This window comes from Lissotriton helveticus, chromosome 5_1, assembly GCF_964261635.1.
Source record: "Lissotriton helveticus chromosome 5_1, aLisHel1.1, whole genome shotgun sequence".
NCBI classification, from domain to species: Eukaryota; Metazoa; Chordata; class Amphibia; order Caudata; family Salamandridae; genus Lissotriton; species Lissotriton helveticus.
The window spans coordinates 770,332,766-770,354,827 of record NC_136065.1 but is presented as its reverse complement, the minus strand read 5'-3'; the positions used below and the strand labels follow the sequence as shown (position 1 = coordinate 770,354,827).

The following is a 22,062-nucleotide window of genomic DNA, read 5'->3' as shown; positions in this document are numbered from 1 at the left end:
ATTTATGAACACTGGCAAAGCTACAACTTTCAAGGTCAGAGGATTAAGCATGCCTGCTTCCGCAGTAACACCTCCACCTACATAAATTTACTCTTATGGAAAAGGCAATCAAGTAAGTACTTTCCCACATAAGTAAGAGGAAGTTTCATTTGTACATCATGCGGTTTTAAATCCGGGTTTGCAAGTTACAAACCTAAATCCAGCCTTAAGTGAACTTTAGTGAAACTTAAGAGCACGTTAGGTTTTGTGAATGAGGCCCAGGAGCACTTTTAAGTTCTTAAGGCACCCTACAGTTATGCCTTCTCCTTACCATGATCCTGCCAGTCATTGACATTGCCGAGGTGTACCTGAACATGTCTTGTTAAACTATTTAATGAAACAAGCATTGGAAAAGTCATATGTCTAGCTTGCCTTTTTGAGTCCTGATTAAAACAGTGAAAAACGAATTATTTTCTGAATACTATGCAACTATAACATAAGGAAATTAAAGTGTAATGATCAGCTGCAGTCGGTATTGGGTGTACCTGCAGGGCGGTGACGTGGGGAGGGGGTGGGTAGTAATCTATGGATTAAGGAGCTTTACAGGTAAGTGAACATATAAATAAATAAAACAAATTTCTTGCACGCACTGTATCGCATTTGGGGATGCAGTGCACGCAAAGAAATTCGGCAGCTTTTAGGAATGATTGTATTAGTATAATGTAGTAATATAACTTCATATTCCTCCACACTTGCATTTTATCTGGCTATATTTATTTCCTCACCTGCAAAACAAAGACACTGTCACAACATACTGCCATTTATTTAATTCTACCTACGTTATGTAGGGAAAAGTACACAATGCAATATTTTTTTTCTCTCTTCTAATGTTCTTGGTGTTCATCAAAGATCAATATACAGGCCAGTTGTGAAAAGGTCCATTACAACTGATGGCAAGGACTTTTAAGGGTAATGGATTACAATCTTATATCAGATGTGTTAGGTACAGTGGGGCTCAGTATTGTGTGGATTGTATGGAATGGACTATATAGGTAGTTGTGAGAGGTAATTCCTCTTACGGTGTGCACCCATGGGATAGAAGTCAGTTTAACTGGACAGTAGGACAATCCCACTTCAGAAGATTTTTTTTTAAAAAGAGCTGAAGAGGATGTTTCTTTCATCTTCACTACCACATATTAAAGATATTTAGTTCCCTTTGATACATTTCAGAATGGATTCTGTGAAGAAAATATTTCTCATTCCATCTGTGAGTGAACTTTCCTAACCTATTCGCTGTTTAATTGTTACATATTACTGTGTCATGCATGCCACTATTTTATGTTTATTTCTTGCATATAACACATCATACTATTTTGTTTAAAATGGTTACCATGTAAATTGTTCTGTCACCCATAGTGTTTTGTCCACAGAATATGAACTGCAGTAAATAAATACTACACCATGTCTCAATTGCTTACCGGTAATTGCATTACTCTGAGTCCTACTCCCTCGCTTCCATTACTTACGTAGTCGAGACAACCCTGCCTCACCAGACACCCATACCATGTGATTTTATCACGTTGGGGCTATAAGTAGCCCCCACCTCCCTCAAACCTCCTGTATTACCACAGAGACCGAAACCATACCAAACGGTTGGCCCGGACTACCAGGGAGGGAGGGAGGGATGTAAGTAATGGAAGCGAGGGAGTAGGACTCAGAGTAATGCAATTACCGGTAAGTAATTGAGACATTACCTCATTGTCCCTCCCTCGCTTCCATTCCTTACATAGTCGAGAAGTACAAAGCCAAACAGGACAACCAAAGAAGGTATGCAAAAAACAGGTTTATTAAAAAACACAGACAACAGGGAAAAAACCACTATTCAGGAACCATAGTGGAAAGAACCCTGTACCCAAAAACATCAGCACGGTCAACCTCCTGGCCAATCTGGTAATGAGAGGCAAATTTCAACGGCGAAGCCCAGGTGGCAGCCCGACAAATCTCCAAAATGGAAGCCCCTTGGACTTCCGCACAGGATGCCGCCATGGGCCGAGTGGAACGACCCTTAACCCCCAAAGGAGAAAGGTGCCTCGCCGCCTCGTACGCCAAAGAAATCAGAGACCAAACCCAACGACTCAAGGAAGGAGTCGAAGGACGCAAACCCCGATTCACAGGCCCAAAATTAACAAAAAGTGAATCAGACAAACTGAAAGGAGCAACCAGTTCCAAATAGACCAGTAGAGCCTGACAAACATCCAAAGAGTGCAGCCGCACCTCAGACTCCGACACTAGAGGATCAAAAAAAGGAAGGAAGAATCAACTCCTGATCCCGGTGGAACTGAGATTCCACTTTAGGACGAAAGGAAAGGAGAGGCCTGAAAACAATCCTGTCTTCAAAAATCTGACAAAAAGGATGCTTGGAAGAGAGAGTGCCCAGCTCACCCAGGTGGCGAGCAGAGGAAATCGCCACCAAAAAGAAGGTCTTGAAGGACAAATGGCACAGATCCACAGAAAGCAAGGGCTCAAAGGGATGGGACATCAGAGCGTCCAGGACCAGACACAGATCCCAGGTGGGAAAATGCCGCAGATGGGCAGGAAGAACATTACCCAAACCCCTAAAAAGGCGACAAACCAACCTATCAGGATCGGAGAGATTGCCCCAAGAGCTCCGAAATGCCCTAATCGCAGCCCACTGCAAACGAAGGGAAGAAACTTTCAAGTCCAAAGCAGCACCCTCCTGGAGAAACGGCATCACCTCAAACAAAGAAGAGGAAGAAGGGTCCAACCCTCGGCCACAACACCACCGACTGAAAGAACGCCAGTGCCTCAGGTATGACTTGTTGGTAGACGGGCACCTAGCCGCCTGCAGAGTAGAGGTCAAGCCAGCCGGAACTCCCTTACTCAGCAAACCTAAGCGTTCAACCTCGAAGCCGCCAAGCGCATCTGGACCAGAACATCCCTCTGCAACACTGGGAAACCCAAAGGGGACGGAGACAGAGGCAGCAACCATTCCACCTCTGACCTCATCTCCACCAGGAGAGGAAAAGGAGCCACGAGGCCAAGCCGGAGCCACCAGAATCACCGGAGCCCCCAAGGAACGGACCAGAAGAAGGAAGTGGAGAAGAAGAAGGAAGGGAGGAAAGGCATATAGAAGCCCGCGAGGCCAGGGGCAAGAGAGAGCATCCACCGCCCAGGCCGAACTCTCCCGACTGCGGGATACAAACCGGGCCACCTTGGCATTGCCCCAACAAGCAAAGAGGTCCACCACCGGAACACCCAATGCACCGTCAGATCCACAAACAACTCCTGACGTAGGCAGACATCCACAGATGACGGGATGGCCCTGCTGAGAGCATGCGCTAGGGAATTGGACACCCCCCGAATGTGAAGAGCCAAGAGAGCCACAAGATGAGACTCCGCCCAACCGAACAACTGAGATACCACCAGAGCCAGAGACGAGGACCTGGTCCCCCCCCTGTCTGTTCACGTAAGCCATGGCAGTGACGTTTTCCATCCGAACTAGAACAACTGAACCCTGCAGAAACCGGGAGAAGGCCAACAGAGCCAGACAGACTGCCTCCAACTCCCTCCAATTCGAAGACCTCCTGCCCTGAGAGGGGGACCAGAAGCCCCTGGTCCGATGAACCCCCAGCCAGGCCCCCCACCCCGAGAGGCTGGCATCCGTGGTGACCACTACGGGAGCTGGAGGAGAGAGAGAGACCCCCTTCAGCAGATGATCCTGAACCAACCACCAACCCAGAGCCAACCTGATCAGAGGGGACATCGGATTCAGAGAAGAGAGGGGAAGGCAATGGGGAGACCAATGCGCCAGAACATGAGCCATCAGAGTGTGCAAATGAAACCGGGCCCATGGAACCAGAAAGACCGTGGCCGCTATGTCCCCCTGCACCTGGAGCCACCGACCTGCCACCTGAACCGGACCGGAATCTTGACCACCAGAGCCTCGGGCAGAGTGACCACCCCCAAATCCATCCGAAACCGAGCCCTAATGAAGAGACGATCCTGGGACGGAACAAGGAAGGATTTCCCCACATTGATAAGAAAGCCGTGCCCCCTCAAAACGGCCAGGACCACCTCCGTGTGACTGAGAGCCAACCAAAATGAGGGAGCATGGACCAACCAATCATCCAGGTAAGGATGGAGAAATATCCCCTGGGCGTGGACCAAAGCGCCCAAAGGAGCCAGAAGCTTGGTGAAGTCCTGCGGAGCGGACTACAGCCCAAATGGCAAAACCGCAAACTGGAAGTGAGAGTCGCCGATCGCAAAACGCAAAAACGTCTGATGCCCCCGAGCCATCGGAACATGAAGATAGGCATCCTGCAGATCGATAGAGGTCATGAAGTCCCGGACCCCCACCATAGGAATGATGGACTGCAAGGTCACCATCTTGAAGCGAACGGTCCGAACCCAACCATTCACCCTCTTGAGGTCCAGAACTGGCCGGAATCCCTCTGACACCTTCTGCACCAGAAACAAAATGGAATAACAACCCTGACCCTGTTGCGCCAGGGGGACAGGGACGATCGCCGTCTTCTCCAGAAGATCCCGAACACCATCCAGAAGTGCCATTCATTTCGCCAGGGACTTGGGGACAGGAGTACGGATGGTGCCCCAGCCGGGAGGAATGCGACAAAGCCGCTAGGATAACCTCTCCTGATAACACTCAATGCCCAGCGATCCGTCACATCCAGATTCCAAGCCTCCAGGAAAAACAACAGCCTGCCGCCCACAGGTCTCAAGGCGGTCACGCCTTCGTTGCTAGGACTTCCGCTTGAAGGCATCTGGCAGACCCCTGGGACCAGGCACGGAAGCCGCCTTCTTGGGCTGGAACGAATAGTTTTCTTACCTGTCGGTGTAGTTTTGCAGCCTGAAGATCTTTCTGGATTCACTATGCTGTGCATTATTCCGCGGTCTTGTGGTTGGGTCCGGATTCGTAGTCTTTTCTTTGTTTTTTTTGTTGTTTTTTTCGTAGCCCAGGTGGGCGTCGGCGTCACACCTCCTTGGGTGCATTTCCGGTGACGTCGGCATGCTTCCTGCGGAAGCTCCCACTCTTGGGCGCCATCTTTGGGTACTTTTTTTTCCGTGTTTCTTTCGTTTCTGAAGTAATGGCAATGTTCTATTTAGGTGATATTTTACCGCTCTGTACTTATAAGTCCTTTTTTAAAGCCCTTTTCTTTTTTTTTCCTTTTTTTTTTATCCACCTCTTCTCTCTCCAGCCTCATCTTTCTGGCGGAGGTGGGTGGGTTCGCTAGTGAATCCAGAAAGATCTTCAAGCTGCAAAACTACACCGACAGGTAAGAAAACTATTCGTTTTGCAGCGTGAATCTTTCTGGATTCACTATGCTGTGCATAGATTTTGTAGCGGTTTCTCATCTCTGTGGCGGCTGGGTGGAAGATGAGCGTTGGTTATTGAATATGTGCTGGAGCACCTTTTGTCCGACTTGTGCTTCCTTGTTCATCTGTATATCCACACAGTAGTGCTTCGTGAACGTGTGCACCGAAGCCCATGTTGCCGCCAGGCATATGTCCTGTATGGGTGTGTTAGCCAGGAAAGCTATTGTAGCACCCTTTTTCCTAGTGGAGTGGGCATGTGTCCCCTCTGCTAGCTCTTGTCCTGCACGTTTGTGGCAGAGTTGAATTGTCTGTGCGATCCATCGTACAATAGTCTTTTTGGTTACTGCCTTTCCCATGAAACTGTTGGCGAATGACACAAAGAACTGTTTTGTTTTCCTGTGTCCCTTCGTCCTCTCAATGTAGTGCATGACTGCCCTTCTGGCGTCCAGGGTGTGCAGAGCTCGCTCTGCGCTAGTTGTTGGTTTTTGGAAAAAACTCGGTATCTGTATAGACTGGTTCATGTGGAATTTGGATACCACCTTCGGCATGAAGTGTGGTTCAGTCCTCATCACAACCCTATCATTGTGTATTTGTATGTAGGGTTCTTGTAGCGTCAGCGCCTGAAGCTCGCTTACTCTGCGTAAGGACGTTATTGCAACCAGGAAAGCTGTTTTCATAGTTAGCATCTTTAGGGAGGCCTTGTGAAGTGGTTCAAAGGGCTCTTTCATGAGTTCCGTTAGAACTATGTTCAAGTTCCATGCAGGTGGCGGCACCCGCTTGGGTGGTGCGATCCTTTTCACTCCTTCTAGGAATCTCTTCACCACCTGTGATGTGAAGAAACTCCTGCACGTTTCTCCCCTTGTGTAGGCGACTATCGCTGCCAAGTGAACTCTTAACGAGGATGGGCTAAGGTTCTTCTCCAGCAAGTGTGTCAGGTACTTTAGCACTGTGGAGTCCTTCTTCATTTTAGTGTGAAGTCCTTCTTTTCTGCACCACATTGTGAATCTTTTCCATTTCGCAACGTAGCACTTCCGAGTGCTGGGCCTCCGTGCCTCCCGAAGGACCCTCAGGGTGCTTTCTGGCAGTCTCAAATGTGCGAACTCTATGTCCTTAGGAGCCACGCTACTAGGCTCAGGCTCTCTGGCTCTGGGTGTAGCACCTCTCCGTTCTGCATGGAGAGTAGGTCTTTCCTCTTGCCAAATCTGTGGGGTGCACACTGTGTCATCTCCATGATCTGCGAGTACCATGTCTGTCTGGCCCACTGTGGCGCGACCAGTATCAGGGTCATGTTGCTCGCTCTGCAATTGCTCAGCACTCTGTGCATCAGTGGTATCGGGGGAAAGGCGTAAGCAAATGTCCCGGACCAATCTATCCATAGGGTATTCCCCAGTGACCCCTCCTCGGGCTGTCTGGATGCGAAGTTTTGGCATTTTGCATTCCGGCGTGTGGCAAACAGGTCCACTGATGGTGTTCCCCATCTGTCGAACAGCCACCTTGTCTCTTGAGCATTGAGCTCCCACTCGTGGGATGCCGATGTCTGTCTGCTGAGCCAATCTGCTTGTATGTTGTCCTTCCCTGGTAGGTGTATGGCTAGCAGGTCTATCTTGAGAGGGATGGCCCATCTCCATATCTCCTGCGCCAGCGTTGAAAGCGGGGCTGACTGTGTGCCCCCCTGCTTGTTGATGTAGAACATCGCGGTGGTGTTTTCTGTTTGTAGCAACACCTTGTGCTTGTACAGTCTTGTTTGGAAAGCTTTCAGTGCAAGGAAGATTGTCTTCAATTCTAGGTAATTGATGTGCTTTGTCGCATCTGCTGGCGTCCACAGTCCCCTCACCTTGAGCTCCTCCATGTGATCGCCCCATCCCTTCAGGGATGCGTCTGTGGTGATGGTCACTGTTGGCGTTGGGGGCGTTAGAGGCTTTCCCCTTGTTATGTTCTCCATGGTCCACCATGTCATCTCCTTCTGCACTGCGTGCGTTACAACCACTAGATCCTCCCAACTGCCTGTGGCTTGTGAGCATTGCTCCTGTAGCCAGTCTTGAATGGGTCTCATGTGGAGACGTACATTCGGTACCAGGTGGATGCATGATGCCATCATCCCCATGATCTTGCTCGCAGTCCTCACTGTCCGAGCTTGTCCCTTCCGGTAGAGGCGAGTTTCCTTCACCAGTGCCCTCGCCCTCTTCTCGCTGGGGAACACCTTGCCCTGTAAGGTGTTGATCTGTGCTCCCAGGAAGATCTTCACTTGTTCCGGCTCCATTGATGATTTCTTCCAATGGATGGAGAACCCCAGGCTTATGAGCGTGCTCGTCACTGTGTGTGCGTGCTGCTTGCATTTCTGGTATGAGTTTGCTTTCACCAGCCAGTCGTCCAGGTAGGGGTATACGTGTATTCCCTGCCTTCGTAGGTGCGCTGCGACTGCTGCGAGGCACTTTGTCAAGACCCTTGGTGCTGATTTTAGCCCGAAGGCTTGTGTCGTGAACTGGTAGTGGCTTTCTCCGATGGTGAACCTGAGCATATGCTTGTGCTTTCTGTTCATTGGGATGTGCAGGTAGGCGTCCTTGAGGTCTATTGTGACCATGAAGTCGCCGATCTGCAATTGCGGGAGCACCTCTTGCAGGGAGGTCATTTTGAATTTTTGCGTTCTTATGAATTTGTTCAGGAACCTTAGGTTCAGAATGGGTCTCATTGTCTCGTCTACTTTTAGTACCAGGAAGTACGTTGAGTATATTCCTTTGTTTCTTTCCTTGAAGGGTACCCGTTCTATGGCCTGCTTCCGCAGGAGTTCCTTCGCTTCTTCCTGAAGACACTCTAGCTGCTTGCCTGCTAGTGGTTTTCTTTTTGGTTTTCTGCTTGTTGGCCTCCCCTCCAACTCTATGCAGTATCCGAATTGGATGATGTGGAGGATCCATTTGTCTGATACGATTTCCATCCATTCTTGGAGGTAAAATCTTAATCTTCCTCCCACTGGTGTTACGTGGTCGTAGATGTGTAGCTTGTCTTGACCCCTCTGTATGTGCTGCCCCCTGGGATCTTTTCTGTGGGCGGGCACACAGAGTTTTTTTAAGTCACTTAGAGGCGGGCTGCTGTCCCCCTCTTCTATTCTGTCCACGTCCGTTTCCTCTCCCTCGAAAGGACTGGCCTCTTTGTTGGTACTGCCAGGACTGTTTCTGCTGACCCTGCTGAGCCTGCGAGTCTGCCTGGTGCGTTTGTTGGAAAGCCTGGTGTGATGTACCTGGTTGGTTTCCACCTCTCTCGCCAGGCCTCCGCGACAGGGTGCCCCTTTTGTTGCCTCTGAACTGCAATGCTCCCATGGACCTTGCTGTTTCGTTATCCTTTTTTAGTTGACTCAGCTTCTCATCAACTGTTGATCCGAAAAGCGTTTCGCCGTTGAACGGTGTGTTCAGGATGCTGTGTTGCACCTCGGGTTTGAAACCTGAGATCCTGAGCCAGGCGTGTCTTCTTTCAGTGACACCCATCATCATGAGCCTGTTGGAGGTGTCTGCTCCATCCAGGGCCGTCTTCAGGCAAGAATTTGCCGCGTTCTTCTCTTCTTCAACCAGTTTTTCTGCCTTCTGCCTGGCATCCTGGGGCAGGTCCTTCACCAACTGCCCCAGCTCCTCCATGATCTGGTGCATGTGCCTGTTTATCAGGGCGTTGGAATTAGCCATGCGCCAGTGGGTCGCGGCATTCCGTTCGATCCTTCTGCCCACCAGATCCATCCTCTTACTCTCCTTATCCGGTGGTGGTCCAGAAGTAGTGGGCACGTTAGCCCTCTTTCTTGCTGTGGCCGTGATAATGGAGTCTGCGGAGACCGTGCCCTGAATGTAGGGTGAGTCTTTTGAGGAATGTTTGTATTTCTTTTCTGTTCTGGGAGTTACAGCCTTGCATGTTGCGGGTTCCCTGAATGCCTCCTTCCCCTGAACCAAGACGCTGTCGAGCATTGGTAGGTACTGGCTCCTTGTTTGTGTGGGGAGCAATGTCTCTAGAAGGAAGTCTGCTTTCTGCTTCTCTTCGTCGCGCTTGAGTTTGAAAGCTGCTGCGGCAGACTTTATCACCGAGTTGTAGGCCCCGATGTCGTCCGGCGGCGAGGGCCTCGAGGGATATGTGTCGACCGCCTCCTCTGGGCTGTCGGTGTCGACATCTAGGTAATCCACCTCCTGTAAGTCCGAGGGGGCCGACTCGGCGTCCGTCCTGCTGTCCTCTTCCTCCCCATAGTTGTAACTATAGTAGGGACTGTCGTCCTCTTCCTGGTCGTCGACCACCTCGATGTCCGGATCTTGTTCCTCGGCGACCTCGTCTTCCTCCTCGACCACCTCCACCACTGGTGGCTTGGTCTTGTGTGGAATCGTGAAGGTTTTCATCTTTGCGTCAAATTCTTTCTTCCGCTGCAAGATGTTTTCCATTTCGGCCTCGAGGCGCCTTCTCTTTTTCTCCATCTCGGCTGCGTGTTCCGCGTCGGATGGTTCGGCCGCTCTCTTCAGCGGTTGGCTCGGCGCCGTGCTTTTCGGTGCCGGAGGCTTCGAAGTCGAACCGGGTTTCGGGTCTCTGGTCGGCGTCGGTGCTTTAGGGTCCTTCTCCCTCGGCGTCGATCGGTCCTTTTCGGGGACGATTTTCAACGACTTTTGCTGTTCAACAGCTCTCGGCGCCGGGGACTCCTTCTCAGAGGATCCGCTGGGCCTGTGAGTACTCGCGGGCACCAGGTGTTTTGGCGCCGGCGCTTTCGGGGCCTTGCCCTCGCTTTTCCGAGACTCAGAGTCTCTCGGGTTCTTGGGGGCCGGAGAGTCTCCTACCTTATCAGAAGTCTTGATGTAATCGGTCTCTACGACCGTGTACCTGTCGTCTTCGGCGGCATCGTTGTCCTCTTCCTCGGAGGACATCCCCAGCTCGTGGAGGGATGGAGTCGGGGTCTTCCCCTGCAGGGTGGCGTGCGCTACCCTCTGTCTCTCTCTCACACGAAGGGTCTTCGGGGTGAAGGCGGAGCAGGCGTTGCAGTCCTCACTTCCGTGATTTACCGGTAGGCAAAGGTTGCAAACCGGGTGCTGGTCCTTCTGCGCGTACTTGTGGTGGCAGTTACGGCAGAACTTGAACGGCGTGTTGTCCATCATCGAGCGCTCAGGGCCTCCCTGGTCGCGTGTTCGTCGACGTTCGTCGAAGATCTTGATGAATTCTCCTTCTCCTTTGCTGGTTCTAGGTCGATGAAGTCTCCTGGAGTCTTCAGATGATTTTTCTTTCCAATTTCTGTATTTTCCTTCTTCTTTCTCCAAAAATGTCTGGAGCCCAAACGGGAACGATCCAGACCCGACTGCGGAAAAAAAGAATCTGAAGATGGCGCCGAAGAGTGGGAGCTTCCGCAGGAAGCATACCGACGTCACCGGAAATGCACCCAAGGAGGTGTGACGCCGACGCCCACCTGGGCTACGAAAAAAAAAAAAAAAAAAAAGAAAAGACTACGAATCCAGACCCAACCACAAGACCGCGGAATAATGCACAGCATAGTGAATCCAGAAAGATTCACGCTGCAAAACTTATGCCGACGTCCGAAAAGGCCTTAGAGGACTGCCGGGAAGACTGGGAAGAAGAGGCTGAGGAAGGAGCCGGATTCCAGAAGCAGCGAGAGCGAGATGCAGACGGCTTGCCCTTGTAAGGCAGAGCATGCTTACGGTACTTAAAAGCCTTAGTGATCATACTGTCCAGCTGCTCACCAAAAAGCATCTTGCAGTCAAAGGGGATCTTAAGGAGACATGACTTCTCCGAAGAATCCACCTTCCAGTCCGCATCCACAGGTTCATCCGAGCCAGGACTAAGGAACCAGAAGCCATGGCAGAAGAACGAAGCACATCCGAAGAGACGTCAGCCAAGAGCTTGGCCTGTTGTTCCATGTGGACAAGCAAGTCAGAGCAGTCAGACTCATCCTGGATAGCCGTGGCCAGTTTCACAAAGTCAGACACCAACGACTGAGCCGCATAAGCAGAATAAATGCCAGCACGCATGGACAAGTTACCAGCAGAGAAGGCCTTCTTCAGCGCCCCATCCACCTTTTTATCAGTTGCATCAGCCGGAGAACAATCCTTAGGATTAATCGCCGTATGACCAATCAGGGTGGCCAACATGGCATCCACTTTGACAGAGTGAGGAAGAGAAACCTCCCCCTCCTCCAAGGAGTACAGCTTCTGCAAAAAGCGAGGAACCGAGGAGCGCTCCAGATTGCACCATTCCCCAGAAATCAAGTCCTTGATGCGCCCATGAAATGACATTGCGAGAACAGGGGGTTTAACACACTGTGGATAAATGTCATCTGACCCCTCAGGCACAGAATAGAGGGAAAACCCCAAGTTCTCCCTAACGTGCTGGAGAATCGCAGGAACCTCCTCCCTACGCACAAACTTTCCGGAAGAGGTAGAAGGAATGGCAGCGCCTGAAGAAGAAGAAGAGTCCTCAGAGGGAGAGTCCACCGGACCCACCGCAGGACGAGAAGACTTGCGCTTGGCAGGGACCCTGGACTCCAGAGCGCGAGCCACCGCCCCCTCAATCATGTCCTGGACTTCAGAAGCAGAAAGCAGGGCCGCAGAGTCCCCTGGACCCTTGGACCTAGTCCGACGAGCTGGGATCGGCTCATCATCGCCAGAGGAGGAGGAGGACAAAACATGCCTGCGCTTGGAAGCACGCTTCGACATAATGAATCCAAAAACCAGAAGCACAGCCCAAGCAGCATAAATAGGGAGTGGACCAGCAGCAGGGACCAATCAACAGGCACAAAAACATGGAGGGAACGCCAAAAACCAATAAAAAAGAGAGGAAAGCGGAACCGCCCCCCCTGAAAAACACAGAAATCCAATATAAAAAAATTCAAGAGAAACGATAAAAAACGGCCTCACACGAGGCCCTTACTTGAAAGATGAGCAGAAACAGCCAGCCAAGGAAGCCACACGAAATTCCCCTGCCGCCGCTTCCCATTCCGGCCTCCAACCCGGAAAGACAGCCCCAGCCACACAGGGCCGACGACTCCGTCAGCTGGACCCGCCCACTCCACCGCCAAGGGAGCACCGCAAACCCCAGACACGGCAAGGGAAGGCACAACGCTGCCCAGGCTGGCACCGCCAGGCCCCGCAGGCAGAAGAAATTGCGGGAGAAGATCCACCTGGAGCCATCAACCACGAAGGAATCCATCCAGCAAAGAAGCAAGGAGAAATCCAGTGAAGAAACAAGACCGCAGCACTGCAAATGGCCAGCGCATGGTACGCGCGTCTCAACAGGTGAGACAAAAGAAAAACAGGAGGTTTGAGGAGGGTGGGGGCTACTTATAGCCCCCGCGTGATAAAATCACGTGGTATGGGTGTCTGGTGAGGCAGGGTTGCCTCGACTACGTAAGGAATGGAAGCGAGGGAGGGACGATGAGGTAATGAGTTTTCTCAAATTCAACCTGTATGTTAATTAAAATTCTAGCATTTGCAACATTTATAGAATTTCTATAGTGCTGCCAAGCCGGTGAGCAACAAAGCACAATACTTAGCAAAAAGGCGACATAGGAACAATATTTGGAGAAAGGAGGAAAGGAGTTCAGATTATGAACAATATTAAGAGAGTAATGGAGACAGATACAATGCAGACTTACAAACACATTGGTACATCAATGTTCTTCAAATCTGCTTGGGAAGGAATGCATGAGCGTATCAGTATACTTCATCAGAGTCGATTCGATTCATTTCATATGAGTTTATTAAGCGTGCTTGTAGTATGATCACCCTCATCATCTACTTGACCTTTTCTTTGTAAGGGGGGCAAGTAGGTGGGATTCAGGGTGCCATGGATTCTATGGTCCTGGGTTAAATGAGTCTGTCAAGATGAAGCAGGAAAGTGGTGAAATGAAGATTGGTGTGTCCTTCTGAACAAATTAAATGTTCTTTATTGTACAGCAAAAAGCCACTAGGACATATATAATGGCAAGCAGCATTTTTGAGGACTACAGTTTGGTATTCTGAGCTGCTATTTCTAGACCAAAGGTCTTCAGACTGATAGGCCAGACCAACTGGTGGCCTTAATTCATCACAAAAGTGAAAAGGTACTGGACACGAGGAGCACCATGCTGAAAACGATGCTGTGTTTTGAGTGAAATAAAACTAAGTGGCAGTGAGTCACTCTGAAGTGGGCCATCTATTGTCACTCATGCTCTAGATGGAAGTAGGCGATGCTGGCTACAAATAATCCTCCAAGTCCCTACCACCATTTCTGATAAAGAATCACTCGGTGGATACTTTAACACTTTGGGGAGGTCAGCCAGCCAATAGCATGATGGTAATCATGAATGTAATTGTAATTTTAAAGGGGATAACTAAAATGGCTGAACGATTAAACTTTTGTAGAGCTGTCAATTCTGCAGACAAAAACGTTTGTGGTCCCTGATAAAAATAATTTTTACACACATGGGCGCAGCATTTAAAGGTTTGAAGACCACTGTTCTAGCCCATATTGTGGAAAAGAAAACTAAAGTGAAACAGAAAAACTGTATAGAACAGGTAAGTCTTGGGAAACTACTAGGAATTAGACATATCGAAACAAAAATGCAATATTTGTCTACTGGTCTTTTGGGAATCCAGGCAAAGAGCCCAATGAAATGTGAAGTACTGGAATGTAACATTTCTAAAAGGACAAAGGTGCATGACTAATGCAACAATATTAGCATTGGCAGTATAGTACGGCCACCTAGAATTGACTTGACTGAGGACATCGCAGGGAAATGATTTTTATGATTCAGTTTAGGTAATTCTTGATTGGAGTTTTATTTGTTACTCTTTGGTTTCTTGCAATCCTTGAACTTCATCATTTAATATGCACATTATTTGGAGACGTTAAAATGAAGTGGCTGCTCTTTCTTATGCGCTTTTTCTTCTACTACAAACTGTTGATGCTAATTTGGCAAATCCTGGAATTCCTAATTTATAAATTATTAATTTATTTGCTTTTGTTTTGAAAGCTGTGCATTTGTATCCGGAATACATACATATGGTGATATTGAAGCGTTTATGTCTCTCTTAAAACATAAATCTACTGATTCAAACTGATTCGGGGTTCACTTCAGCAGAGTACAAATATACCTACATTCACAACATGAAACATAGCTTTTGCTCAGGGCCGTAAACATGTGTATATTGCCACCAATGTGCTTTTAATCACGAAACTTGCAATATCTCAATTAGTGTTGAATTGCATGCGTTTTTCAAAAAAAGAACACTTGAAATTACTACTTCTACATGACTAAAATGCCATTTGCATCGATGACAAAAAGCTTCTGATACATCAATGTAAAGCGAGAGCGATTTTAAAATTAGACTTTTCTGCAGACAACATCAGCAACTGTATATAATATCATGCAGCATGTACAAGCAGAGCATATGGCTTTAACAAGTCTACTTACAGGAAATCCCGGAAACCCTCTTGCTCCAGGCTGGCCCTTAAAAGGGGTAAGAAAGAGAGAATGTTGATGGGTGAAAGTGATTGAGCAAAATGTTATTATATTGAATTTCTAACCCGTAATTCAAACCTGATGACTTTTCTGTGTTTTGCTGCTATTCACATTCCTAGTCGTAGGTTTGACAATTACTTTTCCTTTCGAGCCCAGACCAGTGCCAATTGTTAGCTAGAAAATCCGATGAATACAGTTGTTGCGTTGCCTGTAGGCTACACATTTTAAAATCTAGATGGTGTGATCGTTCTTGGCTTCTCCAAGTAGTTACGTTTTGTTTCAGCTTTTTGTTCCTGTCCCAATGGTTCTAGCTTGTGTTACAGGTAGGCTTTGAAAGGCACAATTACTATTCAATGGACCTCTCTCTAGATCACACAGCGCCCACACTTCATTGCCATTTTATATGCTCTGCTGCATCGCTTTTTCTTCAGTTGTGCAAGTCAAATTCCTGGGAATGTAATACATCCTATCCATCAACGCTAAATTGTTCCTTGCCGGACTTTTTATTTCTTGCTTAATAGCACAACCTGCTATATATTATTTTACCACGTATGATGGAATACAAACCGAGCTCTTAGGCAGTTATGTAGAGAGGAAGGTGTAAAAAAAGCTATGCAGAGAATATCCTCAACATTCCAATGAAATTCCACATCTTTATTAAAAACTGCGGATGAAACCTGGCTACTACAGTGCACTAAGAAGGCCGCCCACTCACCTTAAAGACTCCTGCTGGCCTTAAGGGCAGTACTCTTCTTCCTAGTCGAAGTAAACGTTTTATTCCCAGACATACAACGGGACAGTGCCTGGGTAGTAGCGAGTTATCAAATGAAGGCATTTATATTTACAACCAATGCAGCGTTTTTCTCCCTGTGGTGATGCAGGCACATTTTAGGATTTCTCTTCACATAAACTATTGCATTTTGTGCCAGCTTTAGCTTATACAATAGAGTTTTATTATTGCCGAGACATAAAGAATTGGCGAAAATTATCCTTGAGGTGACTAACGTTCCATTATCTATGTCATCTTAACTTGCCAGACTTATCTCTTGTTACAGAGTCTGGTGGATAAAGAAGCTTTAGTTTTATGTCACTAGAGCTTTTCACAAATGCATGATGTGTTTCTGATTGGCAGAAGTGTGTCCAGTTTACACTTGTAAACCAAGTGCCATATTTAGGAAATTTGTGGCTCAGACCAGCGCAGCTAGTCACCATGGCCAGAGTGGCCGTAGTGGGCACCGGGCGTCCGAAACCAGCCCTGGCAAACAGCTCGGCTGCTCCCAGGGGGCCGGCCGAGCTCTTTGCCAGGGCCAGTTTTGGTTCCCAATCCGGCCCTGCAAGTCACCTTGCTGCACTGCCCTGCATCACAGAGAAAAGGAAGGAATGAGCCCTATTTATACACTATGGTGCACTCCTGTCCTTTCCCCCTGTGATGGCGACGTTCTGGCAACCTAGCGTCAACGCAGGCACCCTTGCACCATGGTGCAAGGGTGTCTGCGTTGTAGGCAGGATTAGATTTGATCAGAAAAGTGCTCCTTTCTGCACACACAAAATAATGAGAGGCTTTTTCCATGCATCACACACAGAAAGAGGAAAAATGATGAGAAATACAGATATTGCTCCACGTTACACCTCTCCTAGAGAGGCGTATCATTTTGGCGCATTTCCAGGTTTACAAGCCTTTGTAAATCTAGGAATGCGTCAAAAAATCATAGGAATTGCGTGGGAACACCCACTGCAACGCCCATTGAATGCCTCCTTTGCACAGAGTAAGGTAATGAGTGATTTACGTGCGTTGCCTTACTCCAAATTTTTCAATGGAAGCCATTCATAGCCACGCAAAGTTCCTGTGCGTGGCTTCATAAACCTGACTTAGAGGTTTGCAGCACGCATGTACCATGTTGCATGGTGCAAGCATGACGCAAAGCTCTCATAAATATACCCCAAAGTTTACGAGTGCAAATGGAAGAGTCAACAGCTGTTAGGCATTCTAGCAAAACCTGGCCTAGCTGCCACAAATACATTTGCTTCTACATAATTGCATGTTACAACTGCTTACAAATATGCGGGAAGCGGTTTCACACAAGGGGTGGGAACTGGTAGGATCAAGGCCTGGTTTGCCTTATAAGTTTGTATATACAAAGAGCTCCACTCTGACCGTTTCTCACCCAGGAAATGGTGAGATATTTAGTCCTGCGAAGAGCTGAAGTCGTGGAAAGGGGAACAGAATGTCCTCAAACTTGGCCTAAACGAAGTCGAAGGGGTTTCAGTAAATGGAAAAGCTTTTTTTATGTGGAGGAAAATGTGCCACTGCATATTTGGGCAGTCTTTCCTCTATTCAGCATTGTTCCCCCATGCATAATTCTGAACTAGGGAAACAACACACAAAATGTGTCACCTGATATTGTCTATTGAAAGCCTGGAAAGCTGTGACTATTGCAGCTTTTTAGGCATGCATCATAAATCCACACCTGAGTGCAAGGGTACTTTGATGCAGATTCACAGTTCCCCTTTGTGGGCCCAGTTTTATTTCTGTTTCTCAATATCTGCGAGGCTGTGACGTTGCACCCGTGGCAAGCTGCATGCTTCAGGCCTACGAGAGGAACTTGAGAGCTGAGGTTTCTAGCATGTCAGTAGCAATACCAGTAGCAGGTGTGTGCACCAGGATTACCAGATACCTAAAATACCCCGCATGTATAAATCAAGACAGAGCACATCACCTCTCTACCTTAGGTAAGAGATCACTCTGTCACTGAATCTTGCAAGGTCTGCAAACACTTTACTGGATGCAGGAGAAAGTGCAGTGTCCATTGTTTAACTACCAATAAACCGCCATGTTTTGCAAGCCTCTTAAACATAACGTGTCTCTTAAGCGTATGGTGGCAGTATTTCTACGCAGGACCGGCTCCTGGGGAATTCTTGAGGGCGAATCCAGCCCTTTGTGCTCGACAGGGCAGGAAACGTCTAATTAGGTGCGAGCCTTACAGAGAGTCGGCTGGCTTGCCCTATAAATCCGAGCATCTGTCCACAGTTGAATGCCTCAAGGGGAAGGCAATTATGAATCATTAAGGACTCAATGCTTTCCGACCACTCCTATGAACAGGAAGGGCCAATAATAAACACACCACACTGCAGGAAACCTCCCACTTCGATCTCCGATACCTTTCCTCTGACCCGACAAGTTGGTAATCTCTAAAATGGTCTTCCCCATTTCCTCTACAAAAGGAATTGGTCTAAAACTAAAGAAACAACAAAAAACAGTGGAACAAATGAGAATAGAACGCTGTAATATTATTTGCAAACACCGTTCAACGTTTTCCTGTAATTCAAAGGTACCTGAGGCCTCATTTATGAGGCCGTGCGTCACTTTTACGCCGCCGGTGTGTCACTTTTTGTGACGCACCAGCAGCGTAAATAATGTGCCTTGTTGCACCATATTTACAAAGTGACGCATCTGGGCAGATGCGTCACTTTGTAAACCCCTGCGCCACATTATACCTGAGCCAGGTATAATGTATGCAAGGGGGGCGTATTGACGCAAGGAAGGGTCGTAGAAGTGACGCAGTGAAATCTATGAGATTTCACTGCGTCACTTTTAGGACGTCGTTGCGTCAAAATCTTGCGCCTGCCTCACAGCAGGCGTAAGACTGACGCAGGCCCTTTCACATGGGGCTTGCCCCATGTGAAAGGGTGCATTGCTGGAGTTGCGTCATATTTTGTGACACACTCTAGCAATGCGTCACTTTTGCGCTTAGAGATACGTCAGAAATACTGACATATCTGTAACTCCTTGCGACATGATGCGTCATACATTAAATATGACGCATCATTGGTGTCGCAAGGAGTGCGCAGTGAAAAGTGACGCATCACTGTTTTCACGCAGCGATGGGTCACTTTTCATAAATGAGGTCCCTGACGTTGTAGCTGAAGGCAATTTACTAGAGGGAGGCAATATTTTCAGAATCTGTTTATGTACTACAATGTTTGATTCATTTTTTATATTTTATTCATAGGTCTATCACACATTCCAGCTCATAAGGTGTGGTGCTTATTACATTTTAATTAATTAAAACATTACTGTACCACGATCTGCAGCTCTAGGAAGTTCAATGACATTACTACAACCAAATATGCGAGGAAATTTCGTTTTTAAGCCAGTGGCATAATCTACGCGTAAACCATGTTTTCATTCTGACCCAGCATATAGCAAAATCAAGACAACAGAAATTCTTGCATTTAGAGCTTTTGGAAATTATGAAATAACGGATGTTTTTACTGTAGCCCATTTCAGAGAAAGTTTACTGCTTGGCAAAACCACAGGTTTAGTTATTCTCTCAGAATAACTTGAACCTAGTCTTCTCATTGCATAGTTTTAACTCGGCCAGTACAACTTGGCAGCATGGAGGCACGAAGCAGGTAAACGCAAGTCCTGTGAGAGTTACCCTCCAGTTTTGTGACATACAAAAAAGGTAATAAGCATTTTTGGTTACAATGAATGCCCCTGTCCTGCTTCCTCGCACCGTAGGCTTTACCATCGTTCCACTTGAAGTCCTACATGGAACTTTCGAGATTTCTGTCAAAGTCTTTAGGATGGGGGGTGTGGCTCATTCGCGAACAAATATAATGTGTCGAATTGTAAGTACAAGGTATGTAAATAGTTCTGGTGCGATATGGCTTATTGAAACACCCATCCGGTGGAACCGACTGCGTCAACAAGTAAGCATTTGGCAACATTTCAAGGCCTGTGACTCAGGACCCTCTGGAATCATTAAAGTCTTATTTTGGGCCCCCTGCTTGATGCCCAAAAAAATAATACTGAAGGTCAATATGGTCTCTGGCTCAGGAAATGCGTCGCCTTGTTCTATGACCTGACTACCCTCAATGCTCTGAAGACACTGCCTATGGACAAACCAGACATCCAGGCCCTCCTACTTTGGAGTGGCCCTTGAAAAGGTAGGTAGGTATCTAGTTAGGAGAAGAGTTCTACTTTTTGACTGAGATTTTGGCTTGCCCCTGCCTAAATTCATGTTACTTGAGTCTGTCTGAAGCCAAGCAGATTATAATAAGCATATTCATAGATATCAAATTATAGGAGCTTCCCACAAGATGATAGAGGTACATATCATTCAGGTTTAGTGGTGATATTTAATCCCTGTTATCGATGAAACCCAGTATCTTAGGCACTGATCATCATAAACTATTCTTATCATAGAAAATGTTCTTTTTTCCATTCTCCGTAATAAGGCATTGTCTTCTGTTATCTTTATTCAAAACAAAGTATCATGGCTGTCCTACTCTTCCTTGGTATTTGATAGATCCACTTTCTACTTCCTCTTGACTTCTGTTTACAAGCTTCTCTGCAACTTTAAGCATGCACATCCAGACCAGCACTTGGGTAGAAGTGATGATGACCTCTGAGTTGTATCGAATGACCCTACCCTGACCACTTTTAGCATGACAGTTCATATTATTCTCTTCCTTAGAATTTGATAGACTCACTTTCTACTTCCGGCTGCCTTCTGTTTACAAGCTTCCCTGCAGCTTTAAGCATACACTTCCAGACCACCATTTGGGTAGAAGTGATGATGACCTCTGAGTTGTAACGAATGGCCCTACCCTGACCAATTCAAGCATGATAGTTCAAGGATTCTTCTCTGACACCAGCCAACTGGTGGAAAATGACTCAATACCACCAGTGAGGGCGCCTTCATTCAGCAATGTTATGGTATGTTAGAAGGTAAAGCAACCTGGGAAACCCTTGCTTTCTCCTAGTATTCCTCCAAAAGAAACATGCATGATTCTTTGCTTTTTTAATTTGGCAAAATCCTCTTAGATATATTCCATCAATGTGCTTGCTTCTGCTAACCCTAAACATTAAAGCGTCGTAGAACCGAAGATTGGATTCCTTCAAAGCAGAGGTTTACTTTGTTTTGATAGCTGAAAATAGCCCTATTACTTTGCAACATTTTAATAATCAAAATTACAGCTAATGTTTCTTTCATGTACTATGTGAACGTAAGGAATTTGTTCTGCAACAGATCTACATAAACAGCCATTTCTGAGTGGAAAACATGTTTGTAACAGCATAACAGGCATCAGCACGTCTATATACACTCAATATTTTCTGCCATGTCTAGAACTTTGATGCATTTTTCTCTGAAATAGATGACACAACATTTAAAGACAAAGCATTAAGCTTTGATGTTAATCAGGAGACAGAAAAAGATAGCCATCTAGTGAGTAAACTGCTCAATATGAGACAAGAAAAACTGTGATCAATCCCAACTGCCCTGCTGTCAAATGGTGTGATTCTAGGCAAATATGTTATTGCACTGAGACTCAATTTTCGTCATTATCACATATGAGAGAACCTTCAAATGCATGAGTTCATGATGTGTGCTGTACAAAAACATTGTATTTAATTTAGCAGACTATAATACTGCTTCATCTATAATAAGAATCAATGCCACATTTAAGGCATATATGACAACTCACTTAGTTCACTAACGACATAGCTGTCTGGGCGGGCGCAGGAAGAATGTTTCTAAGTTCATTTTAAAACTATCACTTTTTCTAAACACCCCAAGGCTTGTCTAATGCACGGGCTCTTGGAGCCAAGAAAGACCCTTGACTCACCTCTATCTTGGCTCTACCTTTTTAATTTGTTGGCTCATCCACCCGTACTGTCACGTGAGGAGGGGATGTATGACGTTACAACGCATACTTTTACCACGCCTACCATTACCATGCAATTTTTACAACGCAGGATCCATTACAACGAAGTACCATTACCACGCATGTATTCACAACGCATATACCTTTACAACGCATACAATGACAACGTAAGTATTGGTAAGTATATAATATTTTTTAAATTTTAATTTAATTAAAATTAATATAATGTAATTTAATTTAATTTAATTTAATTTAATGTAATTTAATTTAATTAATTTAATTTAATTTAATCAATTTAATTTAATGTAATTTAAATTTAATTATATTTAATTTTTACCCTGTACCCTTTTACCCAAAAACCCCAAACTGACCCTGAACCCTAAAAATACCCCTTTACCCAAAAACCCAAAACTGACCCTGAACCCTAAAAATACCCCTTTACCCAAAAACTCAAAACTGACCCTGAACCCTAAAAATACCCCTTTACCCAAAAACTCAAAACTGACCCTAAACCCTAAAAATACCCCTTTACCCAAAAACCCAAAACTGACCCTGAACCCTAAAAATACCCCTTTACCCAAAAACTGAAAACT

General features: G+C 46.7%; 1 protein-coding gene across 1 annotated transcript in view; it reads right to left on the bottom strand.

Annotated features, from left to right (window-relative positions):
• Positions 1 to 22,062, bottom strand: part of COL13A1 (collagen type XIII alpha 1 chain) — a 396,595-nt gene that overhangs the window by 326,503 nt on the left and 48,030 nt on the right. Inside the window, exon 3 of the mRNA XM_078643241.1 lies at positions 14,750 to 14,785. Within this exon, the coding sequence (XP_078499367.1) occupies positions 14,750 to 14,785 (36 nt within the window). The remainder of the gene's footprint in view (positions 1 to 14,749; positions 14,786 to 22,062) is intronic.